This window comes from Asterias amurensis, chromosome 17 (assembly GCF_032118995.1).
Source record: "Asterias amurensis chromosome 17, ASM3211899v1".
Lineage (NCBI taxonomy): Eukaryota > Metazoa > Echinodermata > Asteroidea > Forcipulatida > Asteriidae > Asterias > Asterias amurensis.
In genome coordinates, this window is record NC_092664.1 from 13,370,854 (window position 1) to 13,392,109 (window position 21,256).

The 21,256-nt window shown below is 37.0% G+C and overlaps 1 protein-coding gene across 2 annotated transcripts in view; it reads right to left on the reverse strand.

Moving 5' to 3' along the window:
* Nucleotides 1–4,813: 4,813 nt before the first annotated feature.
* The window catches only part of LOC139949693 (solute carrier family 12 member 8-like), a 42,819-nt gene continuing 26,376 nt past the window's right edge, over nucleotides 4,814–21,256 (reverse strand). Inside the window, exons 8-12 of one of the 2 annotated variants that reach the window (XM_071948174.1) lie at nucleotides 20,197–20,326; nucleotides 19,043–19,396; nucleotides 18,437–18,522; nucleotides 17,389–17,564; nucleotides 4,814–9,449 (exon numbers count right to left, since the gene is read on the reverse strand). In XM_071948174.1, coding sequence (XP_071804275.1) covers nucleotides 9,275–9,449; nucleotides 17,389–17,564; nucleotides 18,437–18,522; nucleotides 19,043–19,396; nucleotides 20,197–20,326 — 921 coding nt within the window. In that variant the 3' untranslated portion in view covers nucleotides 4,814–9,274. Of the gene's footprint in view, nucleotides 9,450–14,040; nucleotides 15,093–17,388; nucleotides 17,565–18,436; nucleotides 18,523–19,042; nucleotides 19,397–20,196; nucleotides 20,327–21,256 lie in introns of those variants that run through there. The other variant, XM_071948173.1, reaches the window with a different exon arrangement.

The following is a 21,256-nucleotide window of genomic DNA, read 5'->3' on the forward strand; positions in this document are numbered from 1 at the left end:
ATATGGGTAGAAAGATGTTGTAAAAGTAGAATACAATGATCCACACAAACATGCCTCGAAATTGCGTGGTTTTCCTTTTACCTCGTCGACTAACACGTTGGCCATTTATGGGGGTCAAAATTTTGACTCCCATAAATGGCCGACCATGTTAGTTCGCACAGTAGAAGGAAAACCACGCAATTTCGAGGCAAACTTGTGTGGATCATTGTATTCTACTTTTATAACATCTTTCCGACCATATGCATTTTATAAAAAACGGTTACAAACGCTTTTGTTTTGACCAACTCGTCCGATCCAAGGCAACGTGTTCCTTTAATGCAAACACTCGGTTTTGCACGGAATGAAGTGCATGTTGGTCTAGTTAGCAATCAAGTTTGTTTGCTAGCTAGACCAGCATGCACCTCATTCAACAGTTAGAGCTTGCGTAATGGGTATTTGCAAAAAGGTCTATGAACGTGGTAATCAATGGGCCTGTGTCACCAATCTTTATCCACAAGGACAGGGTACCAGTCTAGGGTAATCTTTCTTTGATCGACCCTTATTTGGTAAATGGCCTCTCCGGGGATAGACTATAGAGGGTGCTCTATACTGTGAATCGCCCGTAACGATTAAATTACAGGGTAACAGTTTTCCTTATTAATCAATTCTGTTCAATTTTATCATGAAGCTTGGAAATTCCAGATAATATAAGTTGTATTAAATTTCAAAGAGTATGCATTTTTTTAAATCTGTTGTCAGCATGTTTGCCAGACTTGGATCTGTTGACTGAGGCAGCTATAATGAAGTTCAAAGCTGGTGAAGGGTTGTTAAAATCTCAATCATTCTTGTAGTTGTTGGGGTAGATACTTCAGCCTGGGTTAGAGTAGACTTGTGGACCAGTCGTTAAATCGGCCCCACGCGCTGAGATAGTGATCTCGCGAGACCACTATCTCAGCGCGTGGGGCCGTATTAACGACTTGTCCACAAGTCTAGGGTTAGAGTAGAGTGCAAATAATTTGTTTGGTAAAGAATTTATAGTAATTTTGCCATTATTTTGCTAACATATAAATCATTTTCACTAGTTTTTATAACTTTTTTTTATTTGGACAAACTTTGGACCAGCCATTTTAATATCGTTTTTAATTGTTTTAGTTGCACGTCTTAAAATAATTTCATGGTATAAGATCACTTTATTATGAATATTAAGGTTTTGTATGATAATTTCTGATACAACAGTAGTCTTATGAATTTTGGTTATACACATATTATACATTGATGTGTGTTATCACTGTATACTCAGTACTTTCCCGAGCTCTGTGAACAAAATCACACAGATATTATTCCGGTGGGATTTGAACCCATGACCCTTGCAATTCTAGAGCAGTGTCATACCAACTAGACCACCGAGATGGCCCGGTTGCTAGAGGCAGTTCGAATCCTATATTTTAGCAGCCGGTAATGCAAGAATTTAAAAGATAGAAATTACAGTAGCCTTGTTTCAAGACACAACTGTTGTATACTTGATATAGGATATGTTTTCAAAAGAGGGCGCCATCTTCAACCAACCATACAAGTCTGTATGAGGAAGATGCACTTTCGTTAATGGATTGTTGATTAGCAATTGCGTCTTGAATCAAGGCTATGTTCGTTTTTTTTTTTTACATCAATTCAAGTTATTATTTGTTGTTGATTTTAAGTACAAATTTGCTGTGTGTTCTTAGAGAAATTGCTGTGAATTTCAACTGAAATGAGAAATAATGGAAAATACCTCCTAAAAGACCATGATGGTTCAATCCGGTGCAATGAGTTTGGAAAATTTAAACCAAATTATTCATCTTTCAAAAAAAACAATTGTAGACCACCTTATTACCAAAGTGTATGGGTTTTAGATTTGTATGCCTGGCCCAGTGATCAGCATGTGTTGTGTGGCTCTGCAGTATATTCTGCTTAGCAACAAATCTTGCGAAGCACCAAATCCTGCTTAGGCAGACATTATCCCAAGTAGGATTTTGGAGGATTTTAGAACCACAAGTAGAGTGGTAATTTTGGTGTAAGAATTAGTAACAACCCACAGCTAGTGGTAAAATTGTGAATAAACTTTCAATACTGAACATACATGTAAATATCCCACCAAAATATGAAGTGTCAACTTGAATGCATGTGTGTACTTGGACAGGTTTAAGACCTTGGCCCAATTTTATGAAGCTGTTAAGCGGAAGATTCTACTGAGCAACTTTTTTTTTTGCTACGCAAGAAATGAGTAGGGTACTAGTCACAGCATGAAACTGTATGGTATTTTGGCTGGTAACCTTTTTTGCTAGGCAAGAGTTGTCTGTATTTAGTAAGGTTTTGTGCCAAGGTGCTTTATGACATTGGGCCTTAGCAGAAGTGAGCAGGATACCAGTCACAAATTGAAAATGTGACATGGTAGTTGGGCTGGAAATTGATGTTCTGGTAAGCAAAATTTTGTTGCGCTTAGTTACTCTTTGTGCTTAAGCAGCTCTATGAAGCTGGGCAATAGAAGGGTGTTTTTGCAGTTATCTCCAACATCCATGCCATTGTATACAGAATCTACAACAGTCAATCAACATCCGAGTCTAGTGATGTAGAAATGACAATTTTATCATCCCTAATTTATTGAACAAAATGATGTGTTATTTTGAATGTGATGCCAAATAAAAAGGAAACCAAATGAAATGAAATTTCATGACATAAAAGTTGTCTGTGATGTTATTTTATTGTAGACAATCTCAGCAGTGCTGTAGTCTGAATCACGGTGCTCAGAGACCAAGTCTCAGTCCCCAAAAATTTAACTGAGACGGGTCTCGAGTCCCCCATCACTGCATCTCCCTGAGGTGTAGCGCACCAATCTAAATCAATCACAAGAACCATCTCTGCCCTTACAGAGATCCAGAATTTACCCCTGGTTGAAGAGAAGCAATTTAGCAGTGTCTTGCTTAAGAAAAACACATAGCCCCTGAACTTAAGATGAAGAAAGGAAAGCGAGGACTGTACCCGGTATATAATTTTCGCAGATCCTTTTGGTCGAGGTCCTCGGTTTAAATTGTTGCACCTACCCTCCCCCCCACCACACACACACACATACATTTACGGATACGGATTACGGTATGTGGTGCCCTGGCATCTATTTTTCCTTTTTCGGGAGAAATTCTCTGTGTGGCACCACTATATAACAAGGAAAACCTTGTGGGGTAGCATTGTTTCATTGTTAAAAGTACCCAGTAAGTTAGCGTGTGTAAGGGCACACACACATACGCTAGTGTGTAAACACTTGCAATCGTGGACGCTCCTTTGTCCAACTCTTTGTGATAGCAACCATGGACCCATTGTCCCTTTTGTTGTAGGTCCTCGGTTTGAATGTGGATACAAACCCACACACACTAGACAAGGCAAACGTTAAGCCCCTTAGGCTTTAACGCCGGGCATAAATAAGAAGAGATTCGGATGAAATAAAGAAGCTTCACTCGTTACCTGATACATGTGACATTGATTCTATTTATTTGTACAGTCATCATCAACACATGTCTCGACTTGTACTGAATACATGCGAAGCATATAATCCCTATCATTAAACATACAGTCTTTCTCTATAGACTATTACATCTCTACATTTCTCACCGAGTGATCCATTGAGCCCCGCCCAACATATTGTCTGTCGACCACACCTGACCACACCCATGTGTAATGTGAATAAAGTCCAATATGGTCTGGCAAGTTGTACATTTCTCACCGAGTGATCCATTGAGCCCCGCCCACCATATTGTCTGTCAACCACACCCGACCACACCCGACCACACCCATGTGTAATGCAAATAAAGTCCAATATAGTGTGGCAAGTTGTACATCAAGCCCCCAATGGAGTAAAAAATCCTTGAACTAAGACTAAGTCAATGGAATAGATACTGGATAAATGGTTAAGAGAATTGTCAAGATCCATAAGGGTGATGATCAACTTTCCTAAAATGGTTGAGAAACTGGTAGTAATTTAAACAAGCAAGTGAAACATGGCACAATATTTTGGGTGTACAAGTGTGTCTATAATAATAATATTTGGGGTTGAACAGAGAATTGACTAGTGTGGGATTCGAACCGACGACCTCCGGATAAAAAGTGCCGTTGGTGCAACAATTAGGGAGGCTAATCATCCTTACTTGCCCTGTGTGGCCTCAAGGTTGATGGACAGGGCCCAATTTCATGGTTCTGCTTACCGTAATCACAGAATCGGCGCTTACGGAAGCAGAGAATTCTGTGCTTACGGCAAGCATGTTTCACGGGCTAGCGGCGAATTTTGGCTTCTGCGCATGAACTCCACTTTATTAGGCATTCTACGCTTACAAGGCTAGCGCAGAAATTCGGCGCTTGTACGTAAGCGGGGAATCGTGATCGTAAGCGCAGAATTCGGCGGTAAGCAGAGCCATGAAATTGGGCCAAGGCCTTGTCACAAAGGTAATTTTTTTAAGGCAACTTTGAGGCAAGCAACCTCACTAATGAACACTTTGGCAGCACAAGATACTTCTAATAGTTGTTACTATAGGAACAAGTTTTCCTATTGGAGACTGCCTGGAACCGGTTGCCTGTAAATTGCCTTGTGTGACTTAGGAAGGTACACGTTTGGTAATTACTCAAAACAAATATTAACTTAAAACTGACTTGGTAATGAGCATTGGGGAGCTGTTGGTAATAGTAAACATTGTGGAAAACGACTCCCTCTGAAGTAATGTAGTTTTTGAGAAAGAGGTAATTTCTCACTAAAATAATAAAAGACTTCTAGCTAGAAGTCTTTTATTCCTATCTGAAAGCACACAAATTCGTCCAACAAGGGTGTTGACCAACATTGGTCAACAACTCCGATGACCAATTGAGTTCAAATTTTCACAGGCTTGTTATTTTATGCTTATGATGGGATACACCAAGTGAGGGCACTGGTCTATGACAATTACCAAACGTGTACCTTCCCTTTAAATGGAATTGGTCTATACCCCAATCCACAAGGACACACCCTCTCTTCTGGCTACAAGCTAAAGAAGTTCCTGAATATGTCTACTTTTTAGTTTTGAAATTAACTTTGGAATGTTAAATGAAGTATGAACATTGCACTTCAGTTAAATAGTTTGAGACTCATAAATTATACGCCAAAATCTAACATTTTTACTAAAATATCTAGCAGCATTGAACTAAGATTGTACTTTTTAGTAATACTAATAATTATGACACTTGCATACTGAAAAAAACAAAATCCACCAACTATGTTTTCTAGCTTATAGAGAAAGTGCTATTTTTAAGTGACAATAAGATAAGACTTGAAGCTATTTTGGTGGAAGTAGTAAGTTAGGTTTGCGGTGAAACCATGACTGTAAGAAATTTCTTTTGAGTAGTGGTGGCTCTGTGAGAAGAGCCGGTTGTCCGATCGATATTTCAATAATAATAATATAATAATAATATCGAAGTCTTATATAGCGCATGTATCTACCAAACAAGGTACTCAAGGCGCTGAGTATATACAAACTTTCAGAAAGATAGGTTATTGCAGTGATGAATTCTGAGACCCAATTATTTAGCACCTTATAAGGGTTTACAAGGTGCTACGGCGCATTAAGCAGCCACAACCAGGAACACCGGGGCGAACCCCTTCTCTTTTCGATAAGTGCACTGGGTTCTTTTACATGCGTTACACAACACATGGGACCAACGGCTTTACGTCCCATCCGGAGAATACTGAGTATCCTGATCGAAAAATGTCAAGCAGAAACTGGCTCTTCCCAGAGCCACTGCTACCCAAACAGATTTCTCTCATGGTGTCAACGCAAACTGTACTTATTTAGCTGACAATACTTTTTCTGCAGGGAACGATGTCGTCCAGCAATTTTGCATGGCAAACAATTTTGACTGGAATGTTTTGTGCACAATGAATACAAATGTTGAGAAACAACTGAGACATTTTGCACATCATTTTGCTCTGCTACATGTATGTAAGGGAAATCGTTCACTAAATTGTCACTTTTGTATGTGAGCCACCAAGTTTCATAGATTTGAATTCAAACTAAAAGGATAAAATCTGCAGCTAAATTTTTCACAATCAAAACCAATAAACTCTCTCTAATCGTCCAATAATTTAAGTACAATTTCAACAAAATTATATATCCACATATACAATATATATACCATACTCATTTTACATGTGTACATCAACTATAATATTTCACAATTCATTTGCACATCGTATTATTTTTCGTTTATACATTTTAATCTTTAGTCAATCTAATCAGCTGGAAGAATCGGGTGTCTTTTTTTTTTCCTGAAAATTGTCACAAAAATGCAACATTTTGCAACTAAACAAAGGTGAAAATAATTCAGAACAAATGTAAAATTCAAGAAGTTTGATATTGAAATGAAAATTTACCCCAAGATGTATCAATCGTTTGAAAACAAAGACTGGTTTTTACCACGACCCCCATCCTCAATATAATATTTCAATATTATAATAAAATATTATGTATAAACATTCATAAAGTGAAAGTATCTTATGGTGTGACCATTTCTATTTTTAAAATATCATTCTTAATGATAAAATAAATTGTAATAAGAACTCAATTTCATGCCAGGCCAAGTAAACAAAAATGAATAAATTAAAATTGTGTGTCAGTATAAACATAATTTCATCTTATATTAAAAGTACATTTTTTTTAATCTATAACACTAAACATACAGAAAGCTAATCAACAATAAATTATTTCAATCACTACCTTTGGCAAACCATTTAAGAAAAAATGTCAAAAAACTGTGAATATGTTGAGCAGTAAGCCTGTTCCTTTTGGGCGGCAAGTTGACAAAAAAAGGGCCCAGAGCTTAAGTTTTGGCATTTTCTAAAGGCAATGTCACACAGGGCATCGTTTTCAGGCAACTTTTAGGCAACCAACTGCACTGAATGCAAAATGAATACTTTGGCAGCACAACAGACTGAAACTCAACATGCCCAGGAAAATAATGAGAAAACTAGAGTAAAGTAAAGACTGTCCCAAGCCAATATGGCTCATCAGGCCAGTGTTTATATCCGACTTCCTTGGCATTTCCAAACAACTGAGAATATTTCTATTCCCCCAGAAATGCCAGTCCATCACAGGTTACTCCCCAGTTCTCAATTGTACTCTTGGTTGGAGAGAAGTAATTATGGTATAAAGTATCGCTTTGTGCTCAAGGACACAAGTGTCCGGACTGCTCAGGTCAGGATTCAAAGCCACAATCTGTAAATTACAGGTCTTGAGTCCACAGCCCTAAACTGTTTGGCCCTGACAGAAAACAGAAACATAAATGAATTCTTTTTGGAGCAGTAATCTGCCTTGTGCGACATCCCCTAAAACATACCAGTGTTTTTAAAAATGAAAATCATAAAAGTTGAAAAATATCAGTTGTTTAACAGTTTTCTTTAAGTAGTTCTTGAACACAATTATTGAAGTACTTGAACACAATCATTAAAGTACTGAGACGAAACCATAGACTAATTACAATGCCTGTACCCTGTTAAACAATATACAAAAAAATACTATATTACTAGTGTGACCTTCCTACACTTTGGTTAAAAGCTTTCTACTTACAACTTAAGTATAATTTATTTACAACTACATACTGTAAACAAATCCGTGCTAGAGATTCTGCGCTTACTTGTAGCTAAGCATACTTCAAAAGTTAGCAGGAAATTATGCCATTTGCGCATGTACGTCAGGCAACTAAAGAATAAAATGCCATTCAATTTACATTGCTGCTAAATGGTGCCCTGCTAACATTTTTGCTAGCAAGCAAATCAATTTGGTTTGCAAACTTGCTAGGCATTTTTTTCCTGCTTACAAACTAAATTACATTATGATATTTACTGGCTAAGCATCCTACTTTTATTTATTTATAGTCATTTTTACAGCTGCTAATATGATTCCATGTATATATACAAAACTATTTTTTTTTCCAAGTTCAGTTTTCTCTTGCTCTTTTTTTTATAGACTACTTATCTATACAAAGTTTACATTCACTTTATAGTTAACTCAACGGCGAACCAATTCTTGAATTGGGTTCAAAACTAAAAATCTGAAATCTTAGATGAATACATCAAATCTGGCTGCTTGTCACCGATCTCTCTCTCCATGGCCCCCCATTTCATAAATCTTGTACTTTTGGTAAGAACAACACTTTTGCTTAGCACATGTACGTCCATCTAATAGACCCCTTACATTATGTCGTAACACTTTCATACTGCGCCTTCACTGAGGCAAAAAGAAGCGCCAAATTTCACAGAGCTGCTTAGGTCAGAGCCATGTTTTCGCAGCCAAAAGTTAACTGATGCAAATTATTTGTGGCAAATTAATGTGTTTCCAAAATTCATATCACATTCGCATACAAAGGCAGTATGTTCCAGGCTATGTGGAGTATCAATTCCACACAATACGCCCACATCTCGTTTCCTTGACTTTTAAAACAATTTATTGTTGTAAAAGTGTCCTACTCAAAGAATAAAAAAAACCCTATAAAACCCTGCAGAAACTTTGTTTTGTCGTAGAAACAAAGTACTATGTTTTGTCGTAGAAACAAAGTACTGTTATTAAAGCCATTGGACCCTTTCGGTAAACAGTGTTGTCCATGGCCCACACTTTGTGTACCACAACTTCTATATCAAATAACAAACCTGTGAACATTTAGGCTCAATCGGTCATCGGAGTTGGGAGAAAACAACGGAAAAACCCACCCTTGTTTCCGCGCGTTTCGCCGTGTCATGACATGTGTTTAAAATAAATCCGTAATTCTCGTTAACGAGAATTTATATTGTTTTGCTGTTTTCTCAAAAAGTAAAAGCATTTCATGGAACAATATTTCAAGAGAAGTCTTTCACCATTGCCTTCTGTAAACCGTGTAAGTTATTTGTAAATCTGTGAACTTTTATTTTTTTTCTAAACCGAAAGGGTCCAATGGCTTTAAGGGATACAATGTATCACACACAGAAAAAATATCAAATCAGGATAAAGTAGGTCATATCTTGCAGCCATTTTCAACCGCTATGGGCATTTCAGTACGAGCTGTTTATGGCCACTATGGTCTCTAAAGAATTAACACAACTCTTCCCTTAGTCCTGAAACAAATTGTTGACCATTGTTTATAAAAATATGAAATGAATCGAGTGAAACACAAATTAATACGTATCTACTGTAGACCTAATCAATATTCATATGACCTTAGTTTAAATATTCATAGATTATCATTTACATATTCATTAGACCTGTATAGTTTCCCTTTACTGCTCTTGGCCGTATTCAAAGTCATCAAAGTTGGCATTGTTGACCATAGATTGGTGATAGCGCCCTCTGGAGGCAAAATCTTGATTATCTTCAGTGAGCTGTTCAGTCATGATTTGTGGTGCGAAGTTTTGTGAGTGGACAATCATCTGCTCTTCTGGGGGCGGGGATCTCCTATTTGAGGGAGGGGGGAGAAGGAAAAAAACAAGTCATTAGCATGTAAACATTGATACAATTCATTTGCATGGAAAGAAGAGTTTATCAATAATACATGTATGTCATCTGCAAGAAAATGCAGCTATGTCAAGTTTGGCTCTGAGGAAGAAAAGGGATATTTAAGGTCTACAAGTTGAGATGTAAAAAAAATGCTTTGTTTTTCAAAGTGTTGCATTTTGTTAAAGTGAAATTTATTTTTATAAAAAAAATGATTTTTTGATACACACCATTAACTTTTTTTTAATGACCTGCATGGAAGCAGAATTTCAAAAAAATGCTATAAAATATAATTTCCGAAAAGTTTGTAAAATCAGTCTTCCAATTTCTTTACTTTCAAAATTGAGAATTAAAATTTGCAGACTATTTTTAAACAATAAATTAGTTTTGTTAATCCTCACCGATTCTGTATAACACCTTAGTAAATGGAAGTCTAGGGTAAAGTGAGTGCAAGTAGAAACCTTTCAAAGTTTGAAAATCTGGTGTTCGCAAATTGTTTATTTTTACTTTGTGCTCCAAGCTACTAGAGTGGTTGCCAAGTGTAAGGCCGAGTAAAAGAACCTTGTTTAACGTCCGGGTTTTTCAAAAAAAAGGAGGAAGAGGAGCTTTTTATTTTTTATTTCAAGATGGCCGCCATTCTTTGTTAAAATGTCAAATATCCATTGTTTTTTCTACTGCTGAAATACACAAAACGTAAATGAAACAATTTAGTCGATGCATTCAGACAAGACATTCAGATTGTTTTTGCTGAGATCATTTAAAATAACCCTTAAAAAAAAAAAAAAAAAATGTGCATAAAAAAATACGCATAAAAAATAAAATAAAAAAGGAGGCGTCCTGTAAAAAGGAAGCGGGCGGGGACGCTAAACATGTATCTTTTTTTACTTGGCCTAATCTGCATGCTAATTGTGATCGAGGGTTAACATGCATAACAAGAACACATGCGCTTTGCTCAGCTATACCTTTTTAAAACCAAAAACCCAGATAGATTCCTTTTCATTGAAAAATTTCAAATCATCATCCCAAACCAGAAATTGTGAAATGATGTCCGTTGATTCAAAAGAAATATACATTAAGTAGGAATCAATGTGAAATCATGTATCAACTTTTTCCTGAAGAAAATCAGAGCATACTGATCAAAACATCAAGTTGTTGAACACCAAGTTCAGTTGTTGCAACACCAACATTTCTTTCTTTTAAAAACCACCAAAACTCTTTCGAGAGATAATACTTCTATAGTGTTAATGCAAATCTTACTAGAATTGTATTATGTCAACTAAAAACAAATAGAACAACTGGTTTAAACAAATGTTTCTACTGAGAAATTTGGTTAGACTTTTAATATTATTCATCATTATTTCAAGAATATATTAATAATAGACATATAATTATTGCAATTGTCCCCTTTTAATCAATATATAGACTGTGCAAAACCATAAAATTTTTCCCAAGAAATCAAATCTTCTTTTAAAATTCTATATAAAAAGATGTACTTGAAATTAAAAATATAATTTCAGTCTATATGTAACACAAACAACTTGATCCAATTGTGGCCTTATAGTAGGTAACAAGTATATTTTGCTTCAAAATCTGTTTTATAATTGCACTGGTATTCTTTATTTTCATATAGCAATGCACATATGTACTCTGTGTTTATTTCTTGTGCATGTTACTAAGGCATGGCATCCAATACTGAAACCAAATTAAAACCTGGGACTAGGATCCGAACCCACCCTCCGGTGACTTAACCACCAGAACTTGAATTCCATGCTCTTAACCAGACGGCCATGGCACTCTGTACATGTACATGTACATCTTTTAGTACATTACTAAGGGAATCAATGTGTGGTGAAGAGGTTTTCAACTAGTGGTTTAATCCCAACGAGGCCTGGTTCTTGATCATTTTACTGAGACAAAGTCGAGGTAAATTATAAAGAACCAGGCCTCGGCGGGTTTAAACCACTAGTTGAAAACCGATTCAACACACTTTGATTCCCAATCATAAATACCTTTTCGGTTAAAAACATCAACAATTAAATGCAAAAATTATAATTGTTCAATGATTTCTTTCAACACAACACCCCTCCAGCTATGAAATGGTAAGGCCCTCCGCCACCCTCGGGTAAACACCTCTTTATAAGGGAATGCTGTGGGAGTCGCGCATATCGCGTGATGTGGCACAAATGTCCCGGCCGTTGCTCTCGACCAATAGGAATAGCGAAACTGTCCGAGGTATTTATGAATACATCTTTATACTTCTTAGCACTTCTTGGTATCAATAAATAAATAACCAATAATAAACAATCAATAATCAAAATTAGTACCTCCCAATACTTCTTAGTACATCGTTCAATGAACCTCTTAACAATATACCTCTAAAATACATAATGAAATAACTTGTGATCTTTAAAGGCAGTGGAAACCTATTGGTAATTACTCAAAATATTTATCAGCATAAAACCTTTCTTGGTGATGAGTAATTGGGAGAGGTTGATGGTATAAAACATTGTGAGAAACGGCTCCCTCTGAAGTGGAGTAGTTCTCGAGAAAGAAGTAATTTTCCATGAATTTGATTTCGAGACCTCAAGTTTAGAATTTGAGGTCTCGAAATCAAGCATCTGAATGCACACAACTTCGTGTGACAAGGGTGTTTCTTTCATCATTATCTCGCAACTTCGACGACCGATTGAGCTCAAATTTTCACAGGTTTGTTATTTTATGCATATGTTGAGATACAGCAAGTGAGAAGACTGGTCTTTGACAATTACCAATAGTGTTCAGTGTCTTTAAATAAATCAAATAACTACTTCAGTAAAATCATAGTATTTGCCCCTTGCACAGTGAGCCATTTGTGTGTAGACCTTCAAATCGGGAACATCAATGAATAAAAGTAAAATATAACTCTGTATTATCATGGTAATACAATAAAGGCCCGGTCCCACTGCAGCAATAACGAGAACGATATTGACAACGACGCCAAGAGAACGCATTCTATTGGTTGAATGAGCATGTGCGTATTCTGCGTGGAGCAATTCAACAAATAGAATGCGTTCTCTTTGCGTCGTGATCGTAATCGTTCTCGTTATCGCTGCAGTGGGACCGGGCCTCAACACTTTCATCCAAAGACAAGGATCTACACACACATGAAAAATCTGTGCAAGTAGCAAATACACACAGCTTATGATTGTACAGTATAGATGGATCGCATATGACGTCATTGAACACCATCTTTGACGAAAAGCTATTATTTGATGAGAGTTAAGCGCAGAGCGTACAGGCATGAACTTTTTCCTATTGTTTATCATCTAACATGGCGTTTGATGACGCTTTGTGCACTCTATTCCATTCACATTGAGGGCATTGGCTTAGTGACTTTGGCTAGTGGCTTTGGTTTAATAGTGACTATGGCTAGACAGTTACTTCTCCATAAAATAAAATAAAAACCCGGAGAACGCAGAGTGCGTCATTATGCGTGCAGGTTTGTTGTAGACCAATTTAATTGTAAAGTGGCAAATTTAATTGTAAAGTGGCAAAATATTTTGCCAAAAGTGACAAAATATTTTGCAATACACATGTACAATAGACTTCATGAACATTGACCAATGAAAGTAGAAATGGTCTATGTGCGATGTCAATTTGCCATACACGCATGTCACGTGGTGATGATTTTGCCATACACCGAAATGCATGGTATCTATACACGTAGACCACAGATGACACAGAGGGCGGCCGAGCTCAGAGTTCTCCGGTACATATTTCTAGGTTCTTCCTATGTAACTGTTTCTCGGCCATATATACCAAAAGAAGTTATTTGGTGTTATTTGGTTGTGTTATACATACAACCCGTTTTTAGAATAAAATATATCACGACACAACTTTTGTTTAAAGATTTCGAATAAATTTCTTCCACTCAGTTTTGAATCTAAACTTCACCAAGAAAACCAAAAAATCTGGAAATTTGCTTATATTTTTTCTAATTATTTGAAAATATTCCAGTAGCTATATTAAGTAACATCGCTAATATTTCAAAATGTGACTAAATTGTTAGTAAATTGTGGGTTTTAATTATCATAAAAGTTAAGTTAACTTTTATGATAATTAAAACCCACAATGTTAGTTGTAAGCAAAAAAAACCTAAGAAAAACATTAACTTGTGGATTTGGATTTTTTTTCTTCAAACGTACATGTACAGGCATTTGTCCCTTAAAAACCTTTTGATTTATGAGTTTGAAATTGCAATTAAAAAAAAGTTAAAGCACTGAGCCGACAAACCATAACTAAAAAATCAAAAAACAAATACCTTATTTTATGAACAACGGAAGTCAAGTACATAATGAGTTGAAATATGAATAATTTGAATAAAGAGTTGTGACCAGTCTAAGGATAAATAAGGGAATAAAAGGGTAGCGACGAGTTCTTCAACATACGTTTAAAGCCGGCAGGGTCGGCAGCCGTGTGATAAAGGCCCAAACCGAAGGCGAGGGCCTCTATTGCACCGCAACAACCCTGCAAGTTTTTAAATGAACGTTGAAGAGCGAGTCACTACTCTTTTATTCCCATTCATAAATGCCCTGTTGTTAAAAAACGTTAACAAATACAGTTTAATAAGTGAGAATTCGAGGTTTGAATTTTTTTTTCTCCAAAACCTTGTGAAAAATCTGTTCGAGGCGCGTGGGTTGTGTGTACGCGTGCGCGCTTAGATTACGCGCTGATAGCTATGATTTGCGCAGTCGGCATGAAAATCTTGCAATCATCATGCTTAAAGTCATCAATCATCATGCAAAGTTTCTGAGCTTGTTAAGTAACCAAGAATGTTTAGTAAAGTTAGTTTAGACATTTCATGGGGACAAGAGAGGCCTTTGCCCCTATGCCCCTGGTCCTCGCTCGGTACCCCCTTAAAATATTTCACATTTCCCCCAAAGACGTTGTTCCCTCTGCAAATAAGTCACCAATCCCACCTAGCCTCATCATGAAGAACAAGATTTACTAATAAAGAAAACCTGATGTTAAAGGCACTGGACACTTTTGGTAATTACTCAAAATAATTATTAGCATAACATTTTACTTGGTAAAGAGCAATGGAGACCTTTTGATAGTATTAAACATTGTGAGAAATGGCTCCCCCATTGGTAACATAGTTTTTGAGAAAGTGGTTATTTCTCACTCAAATTATTTAAAGACTTCCAGCCTGAAGCCTTTTATTAGGCATCTGAAAGCACACAAATTTGTGCAACAATGGTGTTTTTCTTTCATTATTCTCTTGCATCTCCGATGACCAATTTAGTCTAAATTTTCAAAGCCTTGTAATATTATGCACTTGATGTTGGGATACACCAACTGAGAATACTGGTCTTTTGACAATTACCAAAGGTGTCCAGTTGCCTTTAATGGTACGCATCATTTAACTGGTCCCCCTTCTCTAGCAGTCCATCTGGTTCATATTCCCAATCTAACTGGTCCCCTGAACTCATGATACGCGAGTGGTGATAACGACTACGCCCTTGGAAGTCTCCATTCTCCTCCGTGATCTGTCGTTCTTCGATCATCCCCGGGGTGGGGAGTAACGGGGTCAGAATGATTTGGTCTGGTGGGGGTGGCCCAGATCTGTGGTGAGGGTGGTAAGGAGGGTGGTGGTTTTGGGGGGAAAGAGAACCAGCCAAATATAACAAATAAGTTTTTTGATCAACATATTGAGGCTGAACCACCACCTGTGTTTGAAGAAGTTTCATGCAAATTTATTTTAATTACCGGTATGTAGCATGACTAGATTAGGAAAAAGAACCTTGAACCATTTGTTACCATCACCATAAAATATAAAAGCAGAAAATTTGATCAAATCAGCATATTAAAGAGATGGTACATTGGTTTGCAAGTTGATTTCAAATTAGTAGCATGAAAGAACCCTTGAACCGTCTGTTACCGTCACCGTAAAATATCAAAGTAGTAAATTTGAATAAAGTAGCATATATTAAAGAGATGGTACCGTATTGGTTTTGAGTAAAGTAATTTCCTTTTTGTACAAAGTAAGCTGTACATTGCAAACTTATTCTAATCTGATAATCAAATGCTTTTGTTAAATTTAGAATTTTATCCAAATCCACTCGCCGTCTCTTGCATACGTTTGATATTTCAATGATCAGAAAGATTTTGAAATGTGCTCATCATAACATGGCTTTATTTACAGGGAACTGTCTGCAGAATCAGGGAGAGTTGTCAGCTCTGGTGCTTAGTTACTACAGAGCGGAGAGATAGCTTAGGGAGTAAAGCCTGGTTCATACTTCCTGTGAATGCCAATTCGATACGAGTTTTGACATCACAAATTTGCAACCAATAACTTGCAACAGTTGAACTGTGTTTAACTGAAGAGAAACATTCACTGCGAAAACAGCCATGTGATGTCAAAATTCGCTTTACATTTGCAGGAAGAATGAGCCAGTCTTATGGCCGGTTTATAGTCGGTCGCGGTATGGTCGTGCGATGGGAATTTCGCTACGCGACACAGTTCATAGTCATCGCTGAGGCCTAAAAACCGTGTCTTTTTTTATCGCGAGTCAAGATTTCCATCGCTCAACCATCGCGCGACCAACTATAAACCGGCCTCCCAGGGTTTCATCCAGCGATAAGAGAGATTGAAGATTGAAGAAATTCTCAAGACCCATCACCGTTGACATGACAGCCATTCCACATGCAGAATCCATATGAAGTCTGACCAGTTGAGCTTGACCTTTACTTGATCTGAAGATGACCCCGACTAAAAAAATCTACACCCATTTTGCCTGAATCCCAGTTTATACTTCCTGCAAATGCAAATTGAATTTTGACACCATTCGCAACTATTTAACTGTCATCAACTCCTGTGAAATATTTGCAGCCATGTGATGTCAAAATTCACTTCGCATTCGCAGGAAGTGTGAACCGGGCCTTGAAAGTTAAAATTTCCTAACAGGTTAACAAATTAAGTACAAATACAGTGTTTTCTTTTAACAAAAGCTCCTTATTTTATATTATATCACACCTTGTACATAAAATGGAATGAGTACAAAGCTTGAGGTCAAAGGGCAAAGGTCAAAGAATACATAGATTAATACATTCACATGACCTTCAAGCTAACGAAAACAAAGAGCAAAGTAAGAAAATATCGGTTGAAAATGAAACAGAAAAGTAAAAGTGAGAAAGACAAGTCAATAAAGCAGAAAGGAACAGCGACTAAATTTCAAATCTCCATGCAGATTTAACTTGATTAAGAGCACATGAGTTAACAACTTTTAGTAAGCACAAAGAGGGTTTGACTAAGCAAAAACCGGTTACCAGCTAAAGTTACCAAGCGTTAGCTTACACAAATATTTGTTTGCAAACTAAAGTCTTTTCATAGATGTAAAAGTTGTATCGGGATAAAAATATACTTGGAATCACCCATACACAGATGTGTGTCAGAATCCTGTTGAAAAAACCCCAAAAGGCATATTTACTCAAGTGGGATTCGAACCTACTGGGCGATCTCGGTGGTCTAGTAGTACGACATCGGCTCTAGAATTGCAAAGGTCGAGGGTTTGAATCCCACCCAAGTAATATGCCAGTGGATTTTTTCACTCGAGCAAGTAAATGTACCTTATATTTGGTATGCGGTAACACCATGTGTGCATCTACTTGTCAGGTAGTTTTTGTTCTATAGAGAACTGTCTTGTGTTATATTCTACGTCCTGGCAAGTAGATAACCACATGGTGTTACCTCAAAGCAAATATATATTGATACAGTACTATGCAATGGCTCAAATCTCATATGTACCTTGTATACAGTGCTTTACAAACATCGGTGTATGGATAAAACCAAATAATCTATCAATTCCTCTAGCTGTCTAGAAGCGACAGTTCCCGCTTAGCAGATTCGCTAATCACTTACCTGCATATCCTGTTGAACAGTGACTTGATCCACTGGAAGAACTTGAATTCTGAGATACCCGGCTTAACGCCCGGATTAGCTTGACCGATGTAGATATAGAGAATTAGATAAACTGATACATTGGCAAGAGCATAGCCCCACTGGATTGCAAACATGATCACGATGGCTGCCAGGACCTGAAGGAAGTTTGAAATTTTGAAATTTTATTAAAATTTACAAACTTTGTGATCTTCGTTAAGAATAACAACTTAGATAAGTTCAATACATAATGGGAGCCTTTTTTATTGCTACATGTAAGTACTAACTAAAATGACATTCATAAAAAGTCTTGTTTTTGCCATTTGCTGTTTAGTTTTATTCTTTTTCTTAAAGTAGCTGGTTTTACAAGCAGTTTGTGTAGTTTTGGATATTAAAGAAGTTCGAATAAATTTCTCCCTCCAGGGGAATTTTATTTTATTTTCTTTTTTTTTTTTTTTAAAGTACACCTAAATATATAAATATAATAATAATAATAATAAGCGTTCTTACACAGAAAAGGTACCACAACGTTTTACATCGTTAACGTACAAGCAATCAACAATTAACAATACAAAGGAACAAGAATGAAATAAATAGTCTAGTAATTTGCTAGTAAGAAAAATAAGTATGGAAAAGGTGACTTTTAAAGGCAGTGGACACTATTGGTAATTACTCAAAATAATTATTGGCATAAAACCTTACTTGATTACGAGCAACGGGGAGCTGTTGATAGTTTTAAGTATTTCTTTCATTATTATATCGTAACTTCGAAGACCAATTGAGCTCAAATGTTCACAGGTTTGTTATTTAATGCATGTGTTGAGATACACCGAGTGAGAAGACTGGTCGTTGACAATAACCAATAGTAAGTAAGTGAAATAGCATGACGTGTTAGATATATGGAAGATTGTTCCAAAGGTTTGGAGCAGATGCATAAAAACCTTTGGGAGATGAAGAGTGCCCGGTTTGATGTTTTGTGGGAATCCTTGTATCTGTAAACACTGTTACCATGGTTACAACTTAAACTCACCCCAAGAAATGACACCCATCTATTGCAGAATCTGGAGTACCAAGACGTTGGCATGCGATCCACCGTGGCAAACGGCTGATTTTGATCTGATGGGAAACCAAACAAGACAAAGCTTATAAATTATCGTCACATCTAAACATAGTATTAATTTTGGTTTTACCAATGTACACCGATGTGTGTTCGCACTGTATACTCAGTACTTTCCCGAGCTCACAGGCATGTTACTCAGGTGGTTTTCAAACCCACAACCTTTGCAATTCTAGAGCAGTGTCTTGCCTCTTGACTAACGACTCACCATGTTTCTCTTACCCATCGTCTCTGTCTAACGTAGTTTTTGAGAAAGATGTAATTTCTCACTAAAATATTTAAAGACTTTTTTTTTGCCTGAAGACTTTTTTAGGCATCTGAAAGCACACAAATTTGTGTAACAAGGGTGTTTTGTTTATCCCTTATTCAGGCGCAACTTTGACGACCAATTGAGTTCAAATTTTCACAGGTTTGTTAAATTTTATCGGTCTTTGACAATTACCCAAGGTGTCCAGTGCGATTTACAGCCAAACTTGCAAATGGCTTCACAGTTTTGAAAATTGTGTTGAGTCAACTCACCATGTTTCTCCTGCCCATCATCTCTGTCGAGCAGTCCTTCCTTATCACTAACATCAACCGGACCATCACCCCCTCCTTTAGTCTTAGACCATCCATCATAGTCTCCGCTCGGTTCTGCACCTCCTGCTGGTCCATCCTTTCTAGGAAACAACTTCTCAGCTTTTTCAATATCTTCTTTAAATTCCTTCATGTCGTCGTCTTTGGTCGCATCACCCTTGAGGGCGCCGTAACCTTTGTCGTCGCTTTTGTTGATGACGTGCGCGAGGAGGCTGTCCTTCTCTTTCTTCTTGCCGTGACCGGCCGCTTTTTCTTTGTCGTAACTCATAGCGAGGGAGAAGTAGGCATAGTCCATTCCTTCAAAGAGTTAAAAACAAAAAAGGTTCACATGTAGGAAAGGTGATTCATGTTTTTGTTAATTATGGGATACTTCTAATAAGACTCAAAATAGAGGTGTCACACACCAATTGGCCGATAATACTGATGAATAAAACTCATAAAACTCAGATAAAGAGTCTTGTTTTGAGGCTTTTACATGTATATAAATGACATGGACGAGATTTCTAAATAATTCCATGTGTTTTTTTTGCCCTGAAAACAAAAGAACTTTTTTTTTTTTAAAGATTAAATTTTAATTTTTTTTATAATAAACCATAATAACACCCCAGATTGCAGAGTCGGGCTTTTAAAACCAAAGACAAATGTTAATAATGGGCTTCATGCTTGCAAGTTTTCGAGCTTGCATGCTTTCGAGTGTTTAGTTTGTTTTCAAATTAACCTATCACATTCCTGACACCAGGGCCCAATTTCACGGCTCTGCTTACCGTAAGCACAGAATCGGCGCTTACGAAAGCAGGGAATTTTGTGCTTACAAGCAAGTGTATTTCACGGGTAAGCGGCGAATTTTGGCTTCTGCGCGTGCGTACTCCCCGTTACTAGGTATTCTAAGCTTACAAGGCTAGCGCAGAAACTCGGTGCTTGCACGTAAGTAAGCGGAGAATGGTGATCATAAGCGCAGAATTCAGCGGTAAGCAGAGCCATGAAATTGGGCCCAGGTGTCTGGGTTGGCATTGGTTGAATTGGGATGGGCTTGTGATGTTGGGCGATCTTTCATTTTTTAACGACATTTAGAAATAACTTGATCCCGAGAGACTTACCTGCATAGGTGACTAGAAACGGCATCGTCACAATTGGACCCAACTCATTCACATGCCCGATGAAGATGAATAAAATAGCCACAAAACACACCACAAGAGAAGCAAATATAGGCTCCTTATTTGGTCCTTTCTGTAAAAACAATCAAGAATGACACAAAAGAAGTAATTTTTAAAATGATGTAGGAGCAAAAGATGCATGAAAGTGAGATCAGAACAACAAGCAGCAAATTATTCTAGGAAAACAAGTTAAGTTTGAAGATAGTTTTAATTTCTCTTGAACAACTTGCCTCTAAAATGTTGCTGAATACCCTTTCATAATTACTTAATTACTTAATAGTTTTACATAAGCAACTACATAGTAAAAAAAATTCTTTCGGTAATTCATCATTAATTCAATTTAACAATGGTATGAGTATATATCTTTGAAATCAAAGTATTTGAAAGGAACACGTTGCCTGGATCGGTCGAGTTGGTCTTTGAAAAGCGTCCTGTAACCGTTTGTTATAAAATCGATATGGTTAGAAAGATGTTGTAAAAGTAGAATACAATGATCTACACAATTATGCCTCGAAATTGCGTGGTTTTCGTTTTACCTCGTCGACAAACACGGTCAGCCATTTATGGGAGTCAAAACTTTGACTCCCATAAATGGCCGACCATGTTAGTTCACGACGTAAAATGAAAACCGTGCAATTTTGAGTGATACTTGTGTGGATCATTATATTCCACTTTTAAAACATCTTTCCAACCATATGCATTTTATAACAAACGGTTTCAAACGCTTTTCATAGACCAACTCGTCCGATCCAAGGCAACGTGTTCCTTTAATATTACAGTTGTACTTAAAATGTGCAATTGACTAAATAATACTCGGTTCTTAGATAGCCCTGTTTCACACCCCTAGGTGGAGTATCAAAGCGCACAGTATTTTTCCTGCAAGGTATGTGGAGTTATGATTAAAGTATGATACCCATTCCTTTAACCCTTTAGTGCATAGATTAATTTAAAAAAACAAAAAACAATTTTAACCGTGTTTTCTCAAAGTTTGCTACTAGCGCCC